At 48.7% G+C, this 25,215-nt stretch overlaps 1 protein-coding gene across 8 annotated transcripts in view; it reads right to left on the reverse strand.

The window, feature by feature from the left end:
• MEF2D (myocyte enhancer factor 2D) overlaps nucleotides 1-25,215 on the reverse strand; it is a 170,255-nt gene that overhangs the window by 59,448 nt on the left and 85,592 nt on the right. For all 8 annotated transcript variants that reach the window (XM_075122926.1, XM_075122925.1, XM_075122924.1 and 5 more), the window contains one exon: nucleotides 11,800-12,082. In XM_075122926.1, coding sequence (XP_074979027.1) covers nucleotides 11,800-11,853 — 54 coding nt within the window. In that variant the 5' untranslated portion in view covers nucleotides 11,854-12,082. The remainder of the gene's footprint in view (nucleotides 1-11,799; nucleotides 12,083-25,215) is intronic.

The raw sequence follows: 25,215 nt of genomic DNA on the forward strand, positions 1-25,215 counted from the left end.
CCAGGGTCTCCGAGAGCTCCGGCCTGCTCGACGGCAAATCAAATTACTTCAGGATCAGCACGGGTGTCATCGCCAGACTCCATCTCTCTCTCTGCTGCCCGCTGACAGATTGGGGGAGGGGGGAGGGGGCTTAGCTTTGCTGCATGATAAGGATATCTTGGCAGCTCGAAACTTGTGCTCCCAGGAGCTTAAGTGGGGAGCCCCTGGCCACTCTGGCTCCTGCTAGGAGAAGGAAATTAAAATGCCCCATGTGGCCACATTTATAAGGGGCAGCTTCTCCCATTGAAAGCCATCTCATTCTGTCGAGTGGCAGAACAGTTTAGCATCTGAACAACTGAGTCCAGGGCTCAGAAACCAGATAGGTGGGCACTAGATAGATAGATATAGATGGATAGATAGATAGATAGATAGAGGGGGTGTATGGGGATAGATAAATCAGTGATATTCAACCTTTTTTCATTTGCAGACCCCTAAAAATTTTCGAATGGAGGTGCAGACCCCTTTGCAAATCTTGGACATAGTCTGCAGACCCCCAGGGATCTGTGGACCACAGGTTGAAAAACACTGGATTAGATAATGAGGTATGCATGGGGATAGCTAGATAGCTAGAGGCGGGTTTATGGGGATAGATAGATTAGACACACAGAGCTATACACATGAACTGAGAGCGAGAGATTGAAATAAATCTGATCCTCCCGTCTGCAAAGAAAAGGTTTCTTGAAGAGCTGGGCAAGTAACTCCCACAGCAGCTGGTACATCTTCTCACGACTCCAGGCGGGGAGTCGGCTCCGCTCTTATTCCTGGAATCATTCCCCCCACGAGCAGCGAAAACGGCCACGAATCCCCAAAGCTGCCCCAACGATGTTTTGTTCTCAAGTCCACCGAGCGAACCCCTCTCATCCACACTGAGGCCCCTTGACAGGGCTTGGGGCAGCACAAAGAGGCCTTAAAGCACAGGTAAATTTCATTTGGCGCCCAATTTGAAGCGCCTTCACGCTACCAGAGAAGCATAAAGGGGCCGAAAGGTATCTCTGCACCTGGAGGTGGAATGCCCAGCTCGGGGAGACATACCCGCGCCAGCTCTGATCAAGCTAGGGCAGCTGCGGCATCGCAACCAGCTAGCCACCCCAAGCATGGACTCGTTCAGAACACTGCATACGTCCTCCGGTGGCTAGCCCCGTCTGCCGCCACACCTACAGTCTCTTCCTAGGCGCTGCTCAAAGTGCAGACGTACCTTCTTAGTGCAACTGAGACTCTGATGCTGGGAATACAGGCGACTGATATTTGCTGACTCTTTTCACCTTCCGTTTAAAAAGATTGCTCTCCCCAGCTGGACGATGGAAACCTCAGCATGTGACTGAGAGGACCAGACGCACAGCACAAATAATAGATACCTTGCAAACAGCCCATGGGGTTGAAAATTAGTAAGTTGTTTGATAGACACCGATGCACAAGAAATAGGTTCACAGAAACTGGATCTGTCCGTGAATGATTCAGCTACAGGTGATTGGGTGAAATTAATCCGAAAACTTATTTGTGTTACAACACTGCCTCTCAGGCTGCCTTCAGGGATTGAACCCAGAAAAGTGGATCTGAAAGCACAAGTTTCTAGTGCAGTGGTGGGCAACCTGCAGCCCGCGGGCTGCACGTGGCCAATCAGGGTAATCCAGTGATAGGCCGTGAGACAGTTTGTTTACATTGACCATCCCAGTGGCTGCAGTTCACCGTTCCCGGCCAATGGGAGCTGCAGGAAGCGGTGTGGGCCACAGGGTTCTGTTTGCCAGAAGCTGGGAATGGGCGACAGGGGGTGGATCACTTGATGACTCCCTGTTCTGTTCATTTCCTCTGGGGCACCTGGCATTGGCCACTGTTGGAAGACAGGATACTGGGCTGGATGGACCCTTGGTCTGACCCAGTAGGGCCATTCTTATGTTTTTATACATGGACTAATCACTAGAGGGGGACAAAGAGCCAAATTTTGTTACCATGGGTTACACTTGCAATGAATAATGCAACCAGCTCTGGGGGACTATTTTAGAGGTTATTTGTATTCCAAATAAAACTTCATTACCTCTAAGTTTATCTGATCCCATTTCTCCAGCCTTCAAATAACAGTAAACACTGTGCCTTTGTGGGATAGAAAAAGTCAGAGATAGAGGTGGTCGGAAAAAAACAGGAAAATGATTTGGCAAAAAATTTGAAACTTGTTTCCATTTCATAGGCTTCAAGACAAACTCAGTTTTTTCATGAACTTTCCCCACAATACTTACTTTTTTTACTCACATTGTTCTTCTACCAAACCCGCCATGTTTTTCAGGTTTTCAGTACACAACAATTTTGAAAATGATTTTTGTAAAAACGTCAGGAAAATATATCATGGAAAGTTTTGTGGAAGTGAGGGGAAAAAAATGATACTGTTGATGAAAAGTTTTGTTTTTGAATAAAAAAGGCTATTATTTGACCCCAAAAAAAGTTCACTCAAAAAATGATGACGAGCTTTACTTAGAGGTTTCCATTTTGGGAATCCACAAAACATCATGCCAGATTCATTCCCAGTCTAATTGTTTCGCCTTTGACTGAGTCACACCAAGCATGAACTTGGAATGGCTGAGGACCTGCAATGGCACGTGGACAGACGACAACTGCACTAAGTAGGTACATAATGCTACCAAGTCCAGATCCTTCACTCAGCTCCGCTGATGGGGGTAGCATTTCACACACTTCAACCAGGTGTCAATGGCCACATAAGACGCACATCCCAAGGAAGAGTCAGGAGCTATAATGATTTGATGCGGTGTCATGTGTCAATCAACAGCCGATACACACTGTGCTGTGACGTTTCAGTGTGCGGTGATGGGGGTCACGTTTGGAGTTTGTCTCGTTAGACCAACACAATGCTGGCTATTCAACGCTATTCAGAGTGACCAATAAGAGGGATTTCTGGGACAGATGGGGCAGGGAGGCGGCTCTTGGCCATGCCTGGAGGTCTGAAGCTGGAAAAGGGGGAGAGCAAAGAAAGCAAGGCCTGGCTGCTCTCAACCCTCTGAGAGAGGAAGGATGGGCCAGTGGTTAGGGTTTGGAAGACTTGAGTTAAATTCCCTGCTCTGCAAACAATGTCAGGCCACTTACCCAAGATTAACAACCCAGTCTCTGGCAGTGTCAGAAATAGGACCCAGGAGTCCAGGATCCCCAATTTAATGACTAGGTTATACTTCCTCTCCAGAAGTAGGAACTGAAGCCTGGGGAGTCCTGCCGGCCAATCCCTGCTGCTTTATCCACTAAACCCACCCCTCCTTCCACACCCAGGAATAGAACCCTGGAGTCTCAACTTCCAGTGCTTAGTTCTAGCCACTAGCAAAGCCCCTGACATATAAAACCATCAATTACCATTATCCTGCCATTCAAGTCTACCAACATTATTGTGAAAAGGGAAAGAAACCCAAAACCTTTCAACTATAGATAAGCAGACAGGCTGGGATTTACATGGGCCTGACCCTCATCTAGAAGAATTAACCTTATAAGACTAAGAGGGTAATTAAATCTCATGTTTCAGGGCATAAGCTGATCACCATAGGGGTCAGGAAGGAATTACTTCCACACATGGTACTGTGCTATCAGAGGATTTTTGCCCTCCCCTGACGCATCAGGCACTGGTCTTTGCCAGACCCGCCTTGACGGACTAGTGGACTGATGTGTTAGGGCAAATCTTATCCTATCCTCTAATGTCATTAGCGACTATTACTGGCTCTCCTCTCTTGTGTTTGGCTTCTGCACTAGGGACTTGATTCTGGTCTCACTGATCAATGGTAACTCCATTCATTTCAGGGGAGTCATCCTGATTTCCTGGCTCAGCAGACAGGAGCAGAAACATGCCCCTGGGCTCTCAGGAGAGCTCAGCGCAGCATGCTAGCCCTGAGGTTGCAAAGGCGCAGATACGGTCGGGCAAGGTCCCTGTGAGACAGACACAGCACAAGAGAGGAAGATTGGTCTTGTAACTAAGGCAGCAGACTAGCTCTCAGGAGACCTCTGTTCAGTTTTAACTTGGCCACAGACGTGCTGGGCTTTGGATCAGGGCCCCAGTGTCCTGGAGTTCCTTACACAGCAGAGGCCAATGATTATTTATGAATTAAATTTGCACAGGGAGCGGAATCACTGGTTACTCCCCAGAGAACATCCCCACAGGAAGGATGGTCTTGTGGCCAAGGCTCTGGAGCTGGATTCAGGGGAGCTGAGTTTAATTTATGGCTCTGGCCCAGACTTCCTTGTGTGACCTGTGATGAGTCACTTTTAATCTCTACAGGCCTCAGGTCCCTCATCTGTAAAATATTTCCTTGGTCTGCCTTTTCTGCTCAGACCATAAGCTTGATGGGAGGGATAGCTCAGTGGTTTGAGCATTGGCCTGCTAAACCTAGGGTTGTGAGTTCAAGCCTTGAGGGGGCCATTTAGGGAATCTGGGGCAAAAATTGGGGATTGGTCCTGCTTTGAGCAGGGGGTTAGACTAGATGATCTCCTGAGGTCCCTTCCAACCCTGAGATTCTAGGATTCTGCAGAGCAGTGTCCATGCCTTACTCCCTGTCAGGGCTGGCTCTAGGTTTTTTGCCACCCCAAGCAAAAAATTTGCCACCCCAAGCTCTGAAAACACAACTGCCCAAGCCCCTGGAATTGGGCCGCCCCAAGCCCATGCCTGCTTTGCTGGTGCCTAGAGCTGGTCCTGCTCCCTGTGCATGCAGCACCCTAGCAAAATGGAGTCTGGTCTAGTTTGTGTCCTTTATGTGCTACGGTAATACCTATAATAATGACGGATCAGTCATCTCTGAGAAAAGGGTGAGTGCCTGGGAACCCTTTTAGACTGCACGTTCTTTGGGGCATGTGTAATGCGTTTGTACAGCTGCTATCACGGTGGGACCTGGACTCAAGGTGCTACAGCCATAGAAATGTTAAACAACGACAATCCAAGAACCTGGCAAATTGCAAGTTCTCGGTGAGGTCAGGTTCTGCTGGGAGCTAGTAGCGCTGGTATGCAAGCAAGCATGTACACAGCAAAGAGCACACATCACACACACACACACAGGCATGTGCAGAGACATCCCACATGCAAAGCAGCTTTAACTGGAAGACCTAGATTTCCAGAGGCAGAGCCATGGCATGAAAGCACATGCATAATTCAGCAGCATCAGATTCCTTAACTACCGGTTAGCAACATGAGAGAGGAGAGATTCTCCCCTCTCTGAACCTCAGGAAAGTTTTCTGTGGAGACGGGGATGGAAAATTTACCAGCTGAGTTGCACAACGCATGGGCTAAGGATGCAGGGCAGACCTGAGCTTTGGATTGAAGCCAGTTTTCCCCACCCCACCCCAGAGAGAATCGAACATTTGGAGTCAGTCCCGTGCAACTAGTTCGGCCAGTTCCATAGTCATGCTATGTCCAAAACACATCCCTGTGGACAGTTTAGATCAGTGGTGGGCAACCTGCGGCCCACCAGGGTAATCTGCTGGCAGGCCGCCAGACAGTTTGTTTACATTTGCATGGCAGCCCGCAGCTCCCATTTGCATGGCAACTGGTTTAGATCTTTGAACTGAAACAATAGAGGGGAGAGAAATGATGGAAGAAAGGTGGGACCTTTGTTAGCGCCTAGAGACTGCAAGTGAAATCAGGGCCCCTTTCTGCGAGGCGGTACATACACATAGTGAGAGAAAGCCCCTCCCCTGAAAATCTTACAATCGAAACAGACAAGGGCAGGAAAAGGTAGGATTATTATCTCTGTTTTTCTGATGAGGAACTGAGGCCTGAAGACATTAAGTAACATGACCACAGTCACACAGGAAGACTGTAGCAGGGCCAACAGCAGGCTGCAGGTCCCAGGACCATGCCTAATGGATAAGGTGTCTGACTTTGGATCAGAGGGCTGTGTGCTTGCCTCTGATCATGGGTTCAGCTGGCCAGGTCTCAGCTATGAACGTAGTGGATTCTCCATCACACAAAGCCTTGAAATTGGAACTGGATTTCTTTCTAAAGTTACACTGTACTGCTGCCGGAAGATAAAGGGCTTGATTCGGGAATCCCTGGCTGAGTTTCTAAGGCCTGGACTAGGCAGGAGGTCAGACGACAGGATCATAATGACCCTACATGGCCTCAAAGTCCATGAGTCTTCACAGTGTCAGATCGGCACCCAATCCACTGGGCCACACAACCTGGGTCTGTGAGGGGCTCTGGTACTAAGGCCAATGGGACTATAGAAATACCTAAATAGAACATGGGCCACATCCTGTGCTGATTTACATCAGTGTACAGCCTGTGACCTCAACAGAGCTGAGCCCGTCTACATGAGATGGGGATCAGGCCCACTGTCTTCCAGAGCCTTGCTTTTTTCTTCCAAAAGCGACTTCTTTCCTCTCATCCTTGCTGGGCAAGGGAAGGAGAGGGGGAAATAATTGATTCCGAAGTCAGCTCAGATGACCAATTAAACAGCTCTGCTGCTTCGTTAACTTCCTGGCTCTGAGAGGGTTTTGCTGGGTTTGTTTTAAAAGCCAACCGATACCTTCCTTGATCATGCAAAGAGCGTGGTTCAAAGCGGGGTGTGTGTGTGTGTGTGGGTGGGGGGATCTTTATGGAATCCGAGCGGTGTCAGATAAGAAGCATCCCCATTAGAAATGTTTGTGATTACAGTGAGAGGGTAGAGGGAGAACAAGATGAAAAAAAAAAGAGAGAGAGAGAGCTGCAGGAAAGATAAAGGCGCCCCTTGACTCGCCCCCAGGCAACCGTTCCAGCCAGATGTTCTCAAGCCCTCAATTGTCTTTCTCTTTGTATCAGACCACTTTGTGTTTTTATTATAGGTAACATGTACATGCTGTACTCTCTCTCTTTTTCTTTTTCCATTAGCCCCTTTATAGTAACTATAAATCCCACTGCCAGATTCTTCTTTTTTTTTTTTTTTTGTCCTCACGCTGGCTCCCAAGCTGCCTGCATCTCTCCTGCTGGTGGCGCTGCGGCAAAGCAGGAAGAAAGGCGGAGGAGAGAGGTACTACGGGGAGTGAAGCGTAACCTGGCGGACTGGGCCCAGAGCGGAGACTCTGGAAACCCGGGTACTAGCAGCAGAACTGACTTCTTGGGTAAGTCACGTTCTCTCTGGGTCTCATTTCCCCCCCGCTTTCTCTATTTAGACTGGGATCTCTTTGCGGTATGTACAGCGCCTAGCTCACTGGGGCCATGATCTCAGTTGCTTTTATATTACCAAACACCTAGGAGCATGGACCCAGCCCCTGCGGCGCTTGATGCTGTACAGATACAGAACAGACGGTTCCTGACCGATCTAAGTGTACATCTACCTTTGAGCTGGGAGGGGCGTTTCCTCCCTCTGCTTGAGCTTGCACCTAAAAATAGCAGCGTGTCCCTCGCAGCACGGGTAGTAGCTTGGGGTAGCCGTCCAAGTATGTACCCGCCGCCGACATATTTTTAGGCACTAGCTCGAGCCAGTACATCTCCGGGAATCTTACCTGCAATGTAGACATACCCTAAGAACAAGACAACAGATGGATACTGAAGATGGGGGAATACAAGGAGACAATGACATGGTATCGGTCAGCATGACAGCCGGTGGTCGGGGATCCAGTGCATACAGCCAAAAGTGGTTCTTAGTCACCCGGGGGACATCCGCAGCGCTGTCAATTTCAGCGTGGGCTGTCGTGCTCAGCACCCCTGGAAATCCAAGCTTAAAAATCATGAGCTATAAAGAAAAAAAAGGCACTTTCTCTACACTTTCTGGTTTCTGAGCCTTTTGGATCACACTTGGGTCATGTTCCCAAGCTGTTCTCTGCAATCGTGAGAGTTAGAAATGTACTTTTTTAAAAAAAAAGAAAGCAAGCTAATATTCTCACCTAATCACCTGACTCCAGGAGGTGGAGCTTTGAAAAAAGCACCAGGTATTGTGAGACTCGCAATAAAATTGCAAGCGTTGGCAACCCTGAGTAGTAGCTCCTGTGGGAACCAGACTGTCACAGATGTCTTCTATTCCCCACCCTACCTTCACAAGCTCAGCCGAGAAAAGCACTTCACTAAGGTGACAGGCAGGCAGGCGGGAGAAACTGAGTCCGAGAGCCAATATTCCCCTCCTCATTCATTTTTACAACTTCTCCTCATAGTTATTTATTTATTCGATGATAGCAAAGAGGGAGTCCCTGATTGAGGTTCTGTGGTGTTAGGCGCTGTACAAACACAGAAGCTCCCTGCCCCGAAGAGCCTACAATCTATGTATAAGATGACGGACCAGGGATGGACTATCCCTATTTTACAGCTGGGGAAACTGAGGCACAGAAAGGGGCAATGACTTGCCCAAGTTCACCCAGGAGGACAGCTGAGAATAGAACCCAGGTCTCATAAACCAGGCCATTGCGCTGGGCAGTAGGCCATCTCACCCTGGTGTTCCTTTGTCACTAAATGAAATGGGGCAATTGGGTATTAGAGTCGAGTACAATAACTTTACTGATTGGGAAATTTGAGGCACGGAAGGATTAACGGTCTTGCCCACGGTGAGTCAGTGCACAAAGCCGGGAACCAAACCCAAATCTTCCACATCCTACTCCAGAGCTTTAATCTCAAGACCCTGCTCCAGTCCCAACCATCTTCTCACCAAAGCCTGACTAAAGGAACTCACATGGCATATAGCAGCTCAACCCCCCCTCCCGCGCCCAGCCCTCAACCTACAGCTCACTTGGACCCTGGGCTTTGGCAGCGAATTCACTCCTTTCCTTTCCTAAAAGGTAATAAAAGAGGGCTAGAAGAGGCTTTCGGACTCCAGGATTACTAAATATTTTCCATTCATTTTAACTTTGAACAGAGCTCCAATAACCAGCTTTATATATGTTCTAACCTTCCGCCCATGTACGGCATTCAGCAATGCACTGGCATGCCAGATAGCTGTGCTGCCCCAATAAAAAAAGCTCCAGCTCCTTTACTAATCACTAATGCACCATTTCCTGCTCGTTATGGAAATAAACACTGCCCTGAGCAAGTGGGATACTTTCAAAAATATTCCACCACCGCCCCCCACCCCCCCGCACCTTTGCCCACCCAAGTGAAACTTTAATGAAGAAAACCTGCAATTTTCTGTTGTTTCACCGTGGAACAATAAAGCTCCTGGAAGGAACTCGCTGCAGATGGTTTAATGGTTTTCCTTTTAGCAGCAAAAGCCCTGCGCTGGGTTAGGAATGATGCGGAATCTCCCATCGAGTTTGACGGAGAAGCTACAGCGACCGACTGTGGGCCCAGAGATGAGACCGAAGACCAGTTTCGGGCTGCAGCCCCATCCAGAAGGGCCGCAGCTGAAGGCAATTGAAGGTGAACGTGCACGGCACGCTGCTTGCACCTTTATGCCTCGCGTGTCTCTCCAATCGGCGAGCTCTTGGAATCTTTCAGTCCGAGGGGGTGCCACTGTGGTACCGTCCGACCTTGTCCCAGGCTAAGAGCACCCAGGTGCTGAGGTCCACATTGCAAGACTGGAGGCTGGCTTTGAAAGGAAGGCAAAGTGGTCCACAGAAGAAGCACCTTTCTCATTGCAGGAGACACGGGGGTTCAGTTCCTGGTTCTGCTATAGCTGTCCCATGCGACCTTGGGAAGTCACTTGAAGCTAGGCTTCTTCAAGTTCTCAGCACTGCTGGGGTCCTATTTTCCAAAAAGCCTCTCTCTCTTCTAAGCTATAGAGGTCCTTATCCCATGTGTACCTCCGTAGCCTCAAAGCACCTTCCAGTCGTGCGTTACGTGACACAATTAACAGAGGCCATTCAGGCACTGAAAGCAGAGCCAGATTTTCAATAGTACTCAGTCGCTCTAGTTGCGTGTCGGGAGCTGGGGATCTTTCGAAAATCTGGCCCCGGCAGTCTAGATCTCAACTCCACCCCGTTCTAGCCACTAAGCTAAACTTCCTCCCATAACTGGAGACAGGCCCCAAAATTCTCACTGCCTGCCCCCGAGCTCTAACCATTAGACACCCTGGGAGCAGAGCCCAGGATTTCTAACGCTTATTCCCCAGCCCTGACCACTAGACCACACAGCCTCTCAGAATGGGAAATAGAACCCAGGAGTCCTGCTTCCCGCTCCCCAGCCCTGACCACCTGACCAAACTTTCTCCAAAACCAGAAAATGGAACCCAAGAGTCCTGACTCCCTGCCCCCAGCTCTAAGCACCGGCCCACCCTCCCTCACCGAGCTTTTATCACACAGAATATGCACACCAGGGCTTTTATTTATTTGTTTTAATGTGCTTCAGAGGCATTTCTTTTAAACAAAACATCATCCCACGGATTGCCACCAAGGTAACAAACCCACTGGAATCCATAAGGTAAGAACTACTCAATAGGGCATCTGTCACGGTGGGTTAAGTTTAAGACCTCACAATTTTGAGGGTGTTCTCTGAAGGTTAGGAGAATTCTGCTGCAGCAGTAACCCACAACTTCCCCATAGCAGCCGACTTGAAGAATCTCCAATGCTAGCTACAGAACTGCTGGCAGCAAGTACAGCCATCAGCATGGCACGTTGCAGATGGGGGTACGTTTTGCTGGTTATAAATAAGAGCTTTGAGAGACAGAAAGAAAGGCCTGGCTGATTATCTGATCCCCATTATCTGATCCATCCTCCTGCTAGTGCAGACTCATCCCCTGTGAGATTGTTTCTCCTCCTCTATGTAATCTTGACCATGCCGTCCACGCTCAGGGAAAATGACAATCCCCCGCCCATCGGTTTGAGCGGAGACAGTTGCAGTCTTTTGATGTTGCAGCAAGTTTGATGGATTATGGGCTGATCATTATCGAACCCGACACCCTCACCCCCAATCTGTGCTCAATCCACAGGGGATATACAGTGTTATAGCTCCAGATCACGGACCTTTGGCTCTTCAGATCAGGCTGCAGCAGCCGAAGCTTTGAGGTTGAGAGGTCCGCAGCTCAGTCCCCTGTGCTCTGGTCAAGATGTCAGCTGGCCCATAGCAAGCCAAGCCCAGGGTCACCCTAAAACTCAGGCAGAGCCAAAGGTGTCACACACTCATGCCCAAAATCTTGCAGCTGAGAGGGGACAGACTGATACTCTGGATGCACACCACGGGCCCGATCCTGAAAAGCACTGATGGGGCCAGCCGGAGGGTGGGGGCAAAAAGGGACAGTTTCCCCCTCACCCCCACCCCGCAGTTTGCACTGCCCTCCAAACTGAGTGCTGCCACAACCTGGCGTTCGGGGTCGCAGCAAAGCTCAGGTTTGGCCCCGTGGCCCCTCCATCATGACGGTGGAGCCTCCAGGCTAAACCCAACTGGGCCAGGTCACAACCCCCTGAGGATGGGGGAAAAGGGGCATTTTCCATCTGGAATAAAATGTTTCAATGGAAAAGCTTCGCTGAGCTCTAAGAGGAGAACTCCAGATGCAGCGTCTAGCCCCTGATTTCGCATTAATGAACTGCTGTGTTGTAATGCCACTGCTCTGCACCGAGCTGGGGGCTGTACCTCTAAAACTCCCCAGGTGCAAAACCAGGTTGCCAAAGCGACTAGTGATTCTGGTTGCCCTGACTTGAGACACTTTAAAGGAAGATTTTTAGGGAGCAGATGCTCTGCACGGTCTGAAAAATCAGCCTCTTTAAGGCGTCTCAGCTTGGGCAGTCAAAATCGCTCATCACTTTGGAAAATGTAGGCCGTTATCCTCAGGTTACAGATAGGGAAACTGAGGCACAAATAAATGGGAGTTTGGTCTTTGAGCATCAATTGGGGTGGGGGGGAGGGGCAGAATCAGTCCTACAAAAGGTATCAAATCAGGAATTACCGACCTGTCGATTTCGCTCATCCGTGATCCGCTGGATCTGGATCTTTTTCCTCCCCATCTTCTCCGGAAATCCTCACCGTACGGGGACGACTTTCTTGTTCGGGGGAAGGGGAAAAATAACCCTGTTTTAAAACGTTTTCATGAAAGAATTTTTTTGTTATGTAAAAGCTTTTAAAACCAAAACCAAAAAAACAAACAAAAATCCAGGTTGCTTTTTTCTCAGTTCATGTTATGCTGCCGTCTGGTTAATTCCAGGTGCTTTGGGCCTCCAGAGGCTGCTTGGAAACCTAGGGAAGAGACGAAAAAAAAAAAAGGAATTAAAACATTTTTCAAGCAAAGCCTTCTAATTAGTATTATTTGTATTACTGTAGCCCCTAGGAGTTCAGTCACGAACCAGGACCCCATTGAGCTAGGGGTGGTATAAACAGAACAAAAAGACAGTCCCTGAGCCAAAGTATGGTAGCACCTAGAGGCCTCAGTAGGTATCCAGATGCCATTGTCCTAGGTGCTGCATAGACGCATAGTGAGACACCATCCCAGCCCCCAGGAGCTTGCAATCAAAATAAATTCACCAGCAAAATGACCACCAAAAAAAAAGGACTCCAAGCAAAATTCCTAGCCTCAGGACAAACAAAACTGCATTAAGATTATTTACATCGACTCTGGTAACAGAGAGCAGCTAATCTCTCTCTCTCACTCTCTGTTTATACCATGCCCATCACCACTGTGTCTGAGTTCATGTCTACACAACAGACACTGCTAGGCTACCGTAGCACCCTACTGCAGATGCTTCCTACATCAATGGAAGGTGGATTTCCATTCCCGTAGTTAGCCCACCTCTCCGAGAGGCAATAGCTAGGTCAATGGAAGAATTTTTCTATCAGCCTTGTTGCACCTGGGGAGTTGGCGGGGGACGGACACTCGGCTTAACTACACTGCTCAGGGGGGTGGAAGGTCAATCTAGGCCTTGCCTAAATACTGCTTTAACTCTATACTATACTGCGTGTAGATGCAGCAATTCTGGTAGAAAGGTGCTGACGCTGATGCAGTCATTGCCATACAGGAAGGGGACTAGGCTATATTGGTGCAAGGCTCCTTTATACCAGTGTGAGTGAGTCTGTGCTCACACTGGTACTGATATTATTATATCAGTTTTAAAAAAGAAATCACCCCTCGAACCCACAGTTATACCAGGACCAAACCCGTGTCTAGAGCAGGTTCCAGACTGCCTAACTTAACCCAATCTGTTTGCCCAACCAAGGTATTTCTTATATCATTGTCTAAAAATCTAGGCAACGTGCCGACAAATGAAGACTCGGCATAAATTCACCTGCAGTGGTTCCTTGCATTTTAATTATTTATTGCGTGCAAGGCCTAGGGGTCGGGACTGAGCCAGGGGCCTCACTGAGCCAGGTGCTGTACATACACATAGGGTTGACAACTTTCTAATTTCTGAAAACAGGACCCTCCTGCCCCGCCTCTCCCCCCGAGGCCCTGCCCCCTTTTCCACTTCTTCCCCTGAGGCCCCGCCCCCCCTGCTGGCTCCTATCCCCTCTCCCCCCATCACTCACTGCTCTCCCCCTCCCCCAGCTCGATTCTTTCCACTTCCCACTCCCCACCCCAGCTGGGCTCCCTCTGCTCCGGGGCTGGGATGGGAGCTGCAGCCTGACTCAGAGCCTGCTGCCTGCCTGCCCACAAGATGCAGGTAGTAGGCACCCCTGGCTGAGCTGGGGCTGGTGAGGGTTAATGACCCTGCATCTCCACCACCTCTGCCTGTGTTAACTGGACTTTTTGTGTCCAGTCAGTAAATCTGACTGGACTCTGCCAGGTCCCCTTTTTGACCGGACTTTCCAGTGGAAAACTGGACACCTGGCAACCCTACATACACAGAGTGAGCCACAATCCCTGCCCAAAAAAGTTTACAGTCTAACTAGACACGGCGACAACAGTGCAAGAGAGGGAGAACTTCTGGGGCTGAATCTTATTTACCCTAAGGCCCCTTTATACCTCTCCAGCAACCGCAGGACAGGGCAACTGTGCGGCCAATCTCTTGAAATGGAGTTTTTTGAATGACCCGTGATGCTGCTCATTTCAGACTCTGTCACATATCACTGTCGAGCGCCCAGTGACTCATTTCGACGGCGGGCTATCGGCTCTCCACCTGGCTGATGATGATGCTGTTAAATGACTGGGCCCATTGCACATGCGCTGATGACCAGCACAAAGGAGCCTTACAGCAAATGGAAATTTCACTGACACCAGGACATATTATACCCATTTTACAGGAGTGCAGAGCGATTCATGGCCAGCTTTCCATAAGACCTAAGGTCTCACTCAGGCACCAAATGGAGCAGCATAGAAGTGGAGAGTAGGCGCTAAGCCCTTTTGAAAATCTGTCCTTTATTAAGTGCCTAGCTGGGAGCTGAAGCACTTTCAAAAATACCCCGAAACACAGGCAATGAGCAACTCAAACCCTGGCTGCAGGTTGTGCAGCAAGTCTGGGATACAGCGGGGAAGTGAATCCAGGGTCATATCTTAGCCACAAGTTCCGCAGGCCTGTTGAGAGAGCAGAGAACCATCCAGGGCACAAACAGGAAGCATTTTTGTACACATGTGAGGATGGGGAAAGACGGCCATAATAAACCAGTGAATTTCTGTTCCTTTTTGACACTCTGGAAAAGCAGGAGGGGGAAGGCGGTTGTTTTTTGGTTTTTAAGACATAAGAAGTCAAGTGGCCAGTCATTAGCCTGGGTCATTTAAATTCTTTGCTGCTTTCTGAGTGACTCTTCAATTTTGCATTTTTAAATATCTGTACCTGAACAGCCAATAAACAAGCTGACACGGAAAGGTATTTCTTAAGGGGTACTAGAGAGAAAATTTTAAAAAGAAGCCAAGACAGCCCTGGAGTTTTTCTGTTACTAACACCAGTTGGGTTTGGAGCGCTCTGATCAATCTGGTTTGACGTCTGTGTTTCTTTAAATCCTTCTGTTTAAGATTCTGTCCTCAGAAAAAGCAAGCATAGCAATATGAGGGGGGGGCGGGGGGGAGGGGGCAGATGTGTTGTCATTCTTCACACATCACCAAGCAAGGGAATCCCGGCTTTAAGTGCAAAACTCAACTCATTCCCAATTACAAAACCATAACAATAGCTAGCTATTCCTCCTGCTCCAGGAAACCTGGGACCAAGTGTGCAGCACTGCATGCAGTGAAGAGACAGGTATCAGCTGTGACAAGGAGAGGAAGGATTTTGGGGGGGTATGGGGGAAGCACTAGACTTTTTGGGTCCCAGCTCTGACAGAGACTCCTGAGTATGTCTCTATACTAAAGTCACGGGATGTGACTGCAGCTCGACAGACAGACCTGTGCTATACAAACCCGCCTGGATCCCTGGGTAATTACTTTGTTGGTGAGGTCCCCTGAGTTGCCACCTGCCACGGCTCCACGGCTCTGCTCCTCGAGTGAGCTAAAGTTCGTTCAGGTATGTCTCCATGAGCTGCAATCACACCCCCAGGCTGCAATGTAGGCATACCCTGCAAGTCATTCTGGGCCTCAGTTCCTTGATCTGTATAAACGGGATAATTGCACTTCATTGGTTTATTCAGGCTTGTGATCCTGCCTTCGGTAGCACACAGGCAGAATGCTGCTGCGGGGAAGTCCGAGCATAAGGCGATTGGAGGCATTTTGATGTCCCCGATCTCACAATCTTTCCTGTGTTTATCCTCACAATACTCCCGTGAGGTAGGGCAATGCTTTCCTCTCCATTTTATAACGGGGAACTGAGACAGCCCAGTGACTTGACCAATGTGACACAGGAAGTTTGTGGAAGAGCAGGGACTTAAGCCCAGGTCTGTGGCTGCTGTTCTACCCACAGCCCACCCTGCCTCTCCTCTCCATGCTTACTACTAGCCCTCAGCACAGTAGTGAATTTCGCCTGCTAAATGGCCCTGGAAAGAGACCTGACCGGCAGAAATCTTTTCAGAGGTTGTTTCGAGGAGGCTGAAGTGACCCAGCAAGGCAAAGCACCAAGCTGCCTAGCATTACAAGCAGCCCCAACGAGACAGCATGTCTCAGCAGGGAGTGGGTCTAAGCTGCATGCAATAGGATTCCAAAGTTGGCAGCTCTTCATTTTTCAACTAAGCTGAGCTGTTCTTGCTCTCCGCATCAACCTTAAAAGCTCTTGGCAGCTTCTTTTTCAGCCCAAGCGTTAGCTCCCTGGCTGGGTTTTGAGCCCCGCACAGTTCCTTTCTGTGGACAGTAACAGCAGCAGGAGAACATTTTTCAAATTTCAACTTTCAAATGACAATTTTTCCTTGAAAACGTGACGTTTTGGTAGGGAAGATGGGGATGATATTTGTGCATCTGCTTTTCCCTCTGCTTCTTTTTACAGGGAGCAATAAAAACAGCAATAATAATATTACACTGTATTACAGCAGTGACTTGAAGGCCTGGATCAGAATCAGGACCCACGTGGTAGGTGCTGTACAGAGACAAATACAGTCCCCACTCTTTCATCCCAAGATCTCCAAGGACTCCACCAATGCAATTTCAGCCTTACCACACAAAATGACAAAAGGAAGTACTATTTTTTCCCCCACACAAAGCATCATTAACCGGTGGAACTCATTGCCACAAGATAACAGTGAGGCCAAGCAACTTACCCACTGCTCTACTGTACCAAAACTATGAAGAGAACTTAGGAATGTTGATTCCTAGGCCCCTGCTCTGACACTAGACCATACTCCCTCCCAGATCCAGAATACCCAGGACTCCAAGTCCCCCTGTCCTAATCACTAGTCTACACCCCCAAAAACCAAGCAATCCCAGCCTTCCCTGCCTCATAAGCTTGCTATGAAGTTTGCCAGTGTCCAATTTATTTCTTCTGCATCAGCTACTTTAATTCTGGATACAAGGGTTGGTATCAAGGGTATATGGATATCTATAAATCACATTTGCTAATAATGCCATAAATAAATGGCACAGCAGCAGGAATTGGCTTGTCTGTCCTATTGACCCAGGTATCAAAGCATACAAGGGGGAAGATTTCTTCTCCGAAACCCACTATTCATTTTCCATGAAAGAAGAACACTCGGAAGCCTAAGACACACGTATTCCCAGGAGGCCACAGACATACAAGCAACAAAAAGTTCCTTTTACCTCCCCAGTACCAAGGGTCTTTCCAAGGACAAGTTGCATTGAAATGACATTTACCAGCTGAACCCCGGTTTTCTTTCCTTCGTTACTGAAACGTGTGCACCTTTCCCTGTGCCGTTAATAAACAGCAGTGCAGCTGCAGTGCTCTGGCAATTGAAGAGCGGCAGCAAAAGGGAAGTGGGACCGATATGATCATGTGAGATGGGGGCCCGCTCTATATGATGATAAGATAGGACACACCATATGGGATCATTAAAAAAAAGAACTAGATACATTCATGGAGGATAGGTCCATCAATGGCTGTTAGCCAGGATGGGCAGGGATGGTGTCCCCAGTCTCTGTTTGCCAAACAGGGGATGGATCACTTGATGATTCCCTGTTCTGTTCATTCCCTCTGGGGCACCTGGCATTGGCCACTGTCAGAAGACAGGATACTGGGCTAGATGGACTGTTGGTTTGACCCAGTAGGGCCATTCTTATGACCAGTAGCTCAGCATCCCACTTTCTGCCACACCAAGAGAAATCACTGGTCCACCAGTAGCTCACCTTCTGCAGTACCAAATCATACCATGAGGCTCTCTAGCCCCGTACCCCACTTCCTGCTCCATCAGATCAGGACAGTGGTCTAGCCAGCTAAGAAGAATGGTCTAGAATGGTGCTTTTCCACCTGTGGTCCCAGACCTCCGGGGGTCCGCAGGCTATGTCTGAGATTTCCAAAGGGGTCCGTATCTCCATTCAAAATTTTGAGGGGTCCACAAATGAAAAAAAAGCTTGAAAACCACTGGTCTAGAAGATAAAACTTTCAGCTAGACGGCTAGGAGATCCGTCCCATGAATTGGCCCCCAGGGGGAAAGTGAAAAAAGTGGAGCTGTTTGTGTGGTTTTTCCCCATTGAGATTAAACAAAGAGTTCAATTCTTTTTTTTCTCTCTTTTGGTCAAAACATGAAACATTCCTACTCCAAGGGTATTTGCTATTTAAAAAAAGGGTTTCAAAGGAAAATTTTCATTCAACTCAAGGTGGTTTATATCACAACAGGAAGGATCCCGGTGCTGGAAATATACATAATGGGACCTCAGCTAGCATATATCAGCCTAGAAATTAGGCCTAGAAACTATCTGACCTAGTAATTAATGGGGGGAAGGGGGTGAGAGAAATCTGAAGTGATTACTCTGTCATGGATACTTTATGTTGGTTCTTCCTTTGTTTTCTGGTTTCCTTCATCTGAAATACAAAGCATTCAGGCTGAGAGGGCTCTATGTTCTGCTCAAGGTGTATGAAATAACACAACATACTGCTGTACAAATCAGACCTTTGGTCCATTATCCCAGCATCCTGCCGCTAACAATGGCCAGCATCAGCTGCTTCAGAGGACGATACAAATAACCCGCTAATGTACAAATATGTAATAATCCGCTCCTGAGAGAAATTTCTTCCTACCCTAGGCATTTCTGCCCTGAAGCATCAATATTTACATCCCTTGTAAATGTTTGATTCTATCATATATAAGTGTGTATGTCTTTATTATCCATATAAATGTCTACTCCTATTTTGCATATGGCTACTGCAAGCCTAAATAATATCTACCAGCAGTGAGTTCCACAAGTTAATTATATGTTGCATTAAAAATGTGCAAGTTGGCAACATTGCCTAGCCCTTTCTTTTCAAAACCAGGCAGTGATTTTAGGTGCCACCTTAAGCTGAATTTTCCAGAAGTGCTGAGTACCTGCAGCCACGCAAAAGACAACCAGAGTTGAGGGTACCTAACACTTCTGAAAAGCAAGCCCCAATCACCTGATGATGGGTACATAAATGGCACCCAGAATGGTCATATTTGGAGTTTTAGGCCTCAGAATCTAATTCTGCACCATTAGAGTCAACAGGAGCTCCCCACAAGTGTTCTGTTCCACGATTAGCAACAAGGTATTATCGAGGTCAAGAGTTCAGCAGAATTTAAAAAAAAAAAAAAAAGGATACTGAAGTTATCAGAGTTACAGCAGAAGCAGTGGATGTTTAGTACATCTGAAAATCAAGTTATAAGTGACTTGCCCCAAGTCACACAAAGTAGCAGTGGCAGGGGTAGACAGCACTCCCCTTCGGGTGTCATAATATAGGTCACCTTCTTTAATCACTATACCATATTCTTTCCCAGAGATGGGTGTGGAACCCAGGAGTCCTGGATCCCAGTCCCCTGCTCTGACCATTAGACAACACTACCTCCCAACGTTGGAAGAAAACCTAGGAGTCCTGGCAACTAGCTCCTTCTTTTAACCATTAGACAACAGGCCTGCCTGACCTGGATGAACCAACCCTCTCCCCCGGCATCCTGACCGCCAGTCCTTTCCTCTAACCACTAAACAACGCTGTAGGGAAAAGACATTTTTGCACTGCTTCTGTGACCGTCGCAATGGGGAAAAAAAAGAATCAGTGACTTTTACAAAATGTTTCCTTTCCACCCCAAACAAACCAACAAACAAAAAATAGCCCAAGACAAATTCAGATCTTTGAGAGGGAGAAGAAAAGGATTCAGAAAAGCGAGGCGTTATTAAGATCCACTGTGAGATTCGGCTGTCAATGAACAGAGCTGGGTTAACCCTGATACAAAGGGCATGACTTGCAAGGCAGTTGCTGCTCACAGTCCTTGCCTTTTCTTCCCTTTTTCAATAATGAGCAACACTAAGGCCCCCTGAGGCAGAAAAACGAGGCTCCCAAATCTGACAGGCCAATCAAGGCCCCACAGCCCTGGGACGCTAAACTTCTGCTGGGTTTCATCCTGCCTTCTCATATGCCGTGTTTGTCATAAGGCAGGGGAGAGAAACGGAGATCTGTCTAGGTGTGGAACTTGGAGCCGACTGTTCTAAACCCATAACTTATATCGGAGCAGCCCTGAAGCCACAGTGTCCGGAGCCAAAGTCAGTCAGGATGCCTGGGTTCTATTCCCACCTTGAGGAAGGGAGTGTAGCCTAGTGGACTGGGCAGAGGACAGGAACCTGGAGCTTCCTCCAGAAAGGAAGCATAGGAAACCAGCTGCCATAGACTCTTGGGGTACACCTCCACTCATAGGTGCTGAAACTAGGGGTGCTGGGGGTGTTGCTGCACTCCCTGGCTTCAAGTGGTTTCCATCATCTCCAGGGTTTACAGTTTGGTTCAACGGCTCTCAGCACCCCCCTCTATACAAATTGTTCCAGCACCCCTGTCTACACTGCATTAAAAGCCCCACGGCATAGCTGACTTGGGCTCACAGGGCTACGAAATTGCAGTGTAGATATTCGGGCTCGGGCTAGAGCCCAGAATCTGAGACCCTGTGAAGGGGGAAGATCTCAGAGCCTGGACTCCAGCCTCGGTGTCTACCCCAGCTATTTTTAGCCCCATAGCCTGAGCCTGCTAATCCAGGCTCTGAGACTTGGTGCCAGGGTTTTTTATTGCTGTGTAGACATAGCCTTGGGGTCCATCCCCAGTTCTGGGAGGGACTGTAGACTAGAGATTAGAGCAGGTGGAAGAGGCATGCCAGAACATCGGCTTCTATTTGCAATTCTGGACAGGAACGTTGTCTAGCGGTTAGAACAGGGGGAAACTGACGTGCGTTTTCTTCCCAGGTCTGGGAGGGGGTGCAGTCAGAGCAGAAGCAAGGACTCATGATTTCTGGGTTGCAGAACTGACGCTGGGCACTATTCCTGCCTTCCTCAGGCAGTATTGTCTAGCAGTGAGCACAGAGCCTACATCAGGACTCCTGAGTGCAGTTACTGATTGTGATACTGGCTGAGTGTATCATCCTGGGAGCAAGTCACTTACCATCTGATCTTCAGAGGTCCTGAGCACGGGACAGCTCCCGTTAGCTAGCACTGGTTACATGACTGAAATGGAAAAGGTATCTAAGAGCCGAGTGGGCTTTTTCACCTGGGACGCAGACCCTAGGGCAGCAGCCCTTGATCAAAGTACAAACAAGGGACAAATGGTCAGGCAAAGAAAACACAGGAGACCTGTGGAAAGAACCACCCCATCCAGATCAATCCACATCAATGAAAAACCAGGAAAGGAGGAATTAACCTCACATGACAGATGTTAATTGTGTCATGCCAGCAGCCACTCAGATATCACTGCAGCAAGAATGGCAGTCGATAAGGCACTGCCCTGAGAGTTAGAAGAGATGGGTTCCATATCCAGATTTGCTATGTAACCTTGGCTAAGTCACATGCCCCCTCTCTGCCTCAGTTTCCCCACCTACCAGTTGGCTATATTGACTGTAACCTCTTTGGGGCGGGGACAGTCTCTCACTAGATGTCTGTGCAGCACCCACCCACTGCCTATAGTTTAAGGCCAGATGGGACCATTAGATCATCTAGTCCAGGGGGTCTCAACCTTTTGCTTTCTGAGCTCCCCCCCAACATACGATAAAAATTTCACAGCCCAGCTGTTCCACAACAACGGTTTTCTGCATATAAAACCCAGGGCTGGTGTTATGGGGTACCAAGCTGGGCAATTGCCCAGGACCCCATACCACAGGGGCAACACGAAGCTAAGTTGCTCAGCCTTTGGCTTCAGCCGCAGGTGGTGGGGCCCCGGGCTGCAGTCCCGCATGGTGGCACTTCGGCTTTCTGCCCTGGGCCCAAGCGAGTCTAATGCTGGCCCTGCTTGGCAGACCCCCTGAAACCTGCTCGCAGCCCCCCAGGGGACCCCAGACCCCTGGTTGAGAACCACTGATCTAGTCTGACCTACTGTGTATCACAGGCCATTACGTTTCACCCATGTTCCCCTACATCAAGCCTAATCACTTGAGTTCAGCTATAGCATTTCAGTCCCTAGGAAACTAAATGGATGTGTGCCCCAGGCAGAGAACAGGAGAGACTGAGGTGTGCCAATGGCCCAGGCCCCTGCAAGGGAAGGGAATCAATTAGGTGAAGTGACCTTGCATGGAATCCACCTAGTACAAGGAGGCTTCTAGATGCTGCTCTAATGCAGTAAGAAGAACCTGAATAGAAAAGAAAGGAAGCCACTTGCAGGCAAACAGCTCCCAAAGCTGTGGTGGGCTTTATTTTGAGTTCAGCATGCAAGCAGAGGTGAAGATGTCAGTAAAGAATAATCCAGCCCTTGATAGACACGTTCTTAAAGATACTTGAAAATCCACCCATCTGCCTGGCTATTTCAAAGGGAGAGAGAGACAGCCTGACCTGCCCCCGCTTGCAGCGATGGTCAGTCGGTGCAGGGCAGTGTGTGGGTGATCAGCTGGCCAAGAGAAGGGACAAGTCACCTGCATTAGTGAGGCTGCAGTTTGGTTGATTTACACACACTTTAAAATCCACTGGTTCGTTCAAGTGGCTGGACCAGATGGCTGCTTAGACTAACCACAACAGGTGCTTTTGGCCAGTACTTGCATTCAAAGGAAATCTAGTGAGAGGTCCTTGCGCCCCGCACCTCATGCAGTCATCGACACCAGTGCCAAGTGGTGTGGAAACACTGCCTTCTACACCAGCGCAAATGACTACCCAAGACACAGGGCAATGAAGGCAACAGAAATAAAAGAATTGCTGAGAGACAGGGAGGCAGTAAGGTCTAATGGATAGGTCATGAGAGTAGGAGTTAGGAGAGCTGCATTCTGTTTCTGCCTTGGCCACTGGCCTGCTGGGTGACCTTGGGCCAGTCACTTACCCTGTCTGTGCCTCCACTTACCCATCTGTACAATAGGGATAACAATGCTGACCTTTCTCTGCAAGGGACCAATGAAAAATGACTATCAGAGAGGGAAGATTTATGACCTAACACACCACAGGACTATCCCCTCCTAACCCACTGGTTGATTTGTGCTGTCCTTCAATTGTAAATTCTCCAGAGCAGAGATCGCCTCCTCCTAGGTGGATGTAAAGTGCAGAAGATAATGGATCCCTGACCCTCGACTGCAGCCAATCGGTGCTACCCCAATACAAATAATATTTGATTAATAATAATGAATATTATTATTAAGTTGAGAGAGATCAGCTTTGTCCTGATACATAACTTTTGCCATTTCACGCTACACAAGCACATAGCTGTGTTATTCATTAATTGGTTTCATTTATATGAGCGTAGCACCTGGGAGCCCCAGTCACAGACCAGGACCCCATGGTGCTAGGTGCTGTACAAAAAGATGGTCCCCGCCCTAAAGTGCTTACAATCCAAGGATCTAGCCTTCGTCCCAGTAGTATCCCAGATCCTCACGATCATTAACAGATTTTCTTCCCTTCCCAACACCCCTGTGAGACACAAGCATTATTTCCATTTTATAGATGGGGAACAAAAGTACCGTTTATGTAACTATTATGTTTATTATGTAACTAGCCTAAGTCATAGAAGGAAATCTATGGCTGGAGCAGGAACTGGGCTCGGGTCTTTAGAGCCCCGCAAAGGAACTACCCCATACTGTCAGTAGGAATTATTTTGGGGAAGGTCTGTGGCGTGTGTTATCCAGTGGGTCAGACCAGGTGATCACAATGGGCCCTCCTGGCCTTGGAATCTAGGACCAGTCCTTCCTTAGCCTAACTCCAACCAGCCTGAATTTATCCCCGTTCCGTTGCCGCCACCGTTTTTCTATCGCCTTTATCTCGCGGCTCTGAGCGCAGGGCACAAAGCGAGCCAGACACTCTTAAGACATGGCTACGGATGAGGTGGTCTCCATGGCAACCATCACCATGCCACAGCTCTTCGGCTTTTCTTCCCTCACTCGCCGGGTTTTTATGCCATTTGGTGCAAGCGGAGGCAAGGAAAGGCGCTGAGAATTGCCCCGGCAGGTTGACTGGCGAGCGCTCGCTTGTGTCAGGGACGCCAGTGGCTCTGCACTAGTCTGACTGCTTTTTCCAGACCGTCTCCAAAGATACGTAGCAACCGCTCGCCCATCGCTAGGCACGGCCCTGCCGTGCCAGAGCCCCAACCCAAACCATTTTTATTACCGTAGCGTTAGCGTGCTCAAGAGCGTGACGACCTACCTTGTAAAATGGGATTGTCCTACTGCAGATGGCAGTTGTGAAGTGCTCAAACACTACAGTGACGGTGGCTAGAGAAGTCAGAGATACAGAGGGGCAGTGACTCACCCAGGGCCACACAGCAAGTCAGTGGCGGAGCTGGAAGCAGGATCTGGCTCTCCTGAGTTCCATTCCAATCCTACTACACCACACCGCCACGGACTACAACTGGGACTGCAAATGGGTGGAGGGGCCTCTTTGTAAAGCAATCTCTAGCTGCCATGCCCTATAGAGGAGGTATGTGTTATTGATATGGCCCCCTGAGAATCTGGCAGTGTAAGGCAAAGGTCAGATCTGATCCAGACGTCCAGGATTCCACTCCAGGTTTTTGGTTCAGGCCTTGACTTCCCAGCCTGCACTTGAAATTTGTCTCCTGAGAGGCAGAATGGGCTTCCAGTTAAGGCACCAGGCTGGGATTCAGGAGATTTGGATCCAATTCTTTGGTCTCCTGCAGACTCCTCATGTGACCTTGGGTAAGCCATTCACCCTGTCTGCGTCTCATCACCCCACATGCAAGGTGGGAACAGCTGTTCTTTTCTTGGCTTTTTAGATTTGAACCTCTCTCACTGTGCGGTCCCTCCGCACCTCACGCAATGGGGCGCTGACTTCAGTTGAGACGTCTAGGTGCTACTGGACGACAATAATTGTACAGTTCAGAAGAGACCTATATAGCCAGCCCATCGGCTTGAGGGACCTGGGTCCTTTAAAGGGTGCCCAATACATAACCATCAACTCAGGAAGGTGATAGATCTCTGGTGGGCCCCTTCTGCAAGGCACACAGCAAAGCACTTGGGCTGTGGAACCCGTTAGAGAATGCAGGAAGCAGAGAACTCCAGAATCACTTCTCCCACCTCCTCGCTATTATACAAGAATGACTATCACAGCAATTAACAGACATGCCAATTAAATACAAGCAGGTGCTGGTTAACTCTGCACTGAGTAATTCATACCCGACTCCAGCTAAATTGCTTTAAATTGGAGAGACGGGCGAAGGAGCAGAGTTTGCAATTGGCAAAGCGCGGTGGGGAGGAAGGGGAATCATCTCTGCTGGGAAATATTTTTCATCTCTGCTGGGAAAAGCAGGGGTGCTTAGGAATCTGGGTCTACTTGATCCAATTCCCCCAGATTTAGGGAGCGGGCAATTCAGTGAGTGGGTTTGTATCTCATCCAAGTCTCTTACTACTGGACAATGGATTCTATGGGGAAAAGTATTTCCTTTCATCATTTTTGAATCTGCCACCTTTCAATTTCATTGAAAGTCCCCTTGCTCTTATGATAC

This window comes from Caretta caretta, chromosome 24 (genome assembly GCF_965140235.1).
Source record: "Caretta caretta isolate rCarCar2 chromosome 24, rCarCar1.hap1, whole genome shotgun sequence".
NCBI lineage: Eukaryota > Metazoa > Chordata > Testudines > Cheloniidae > Caretta > Caretta caretta.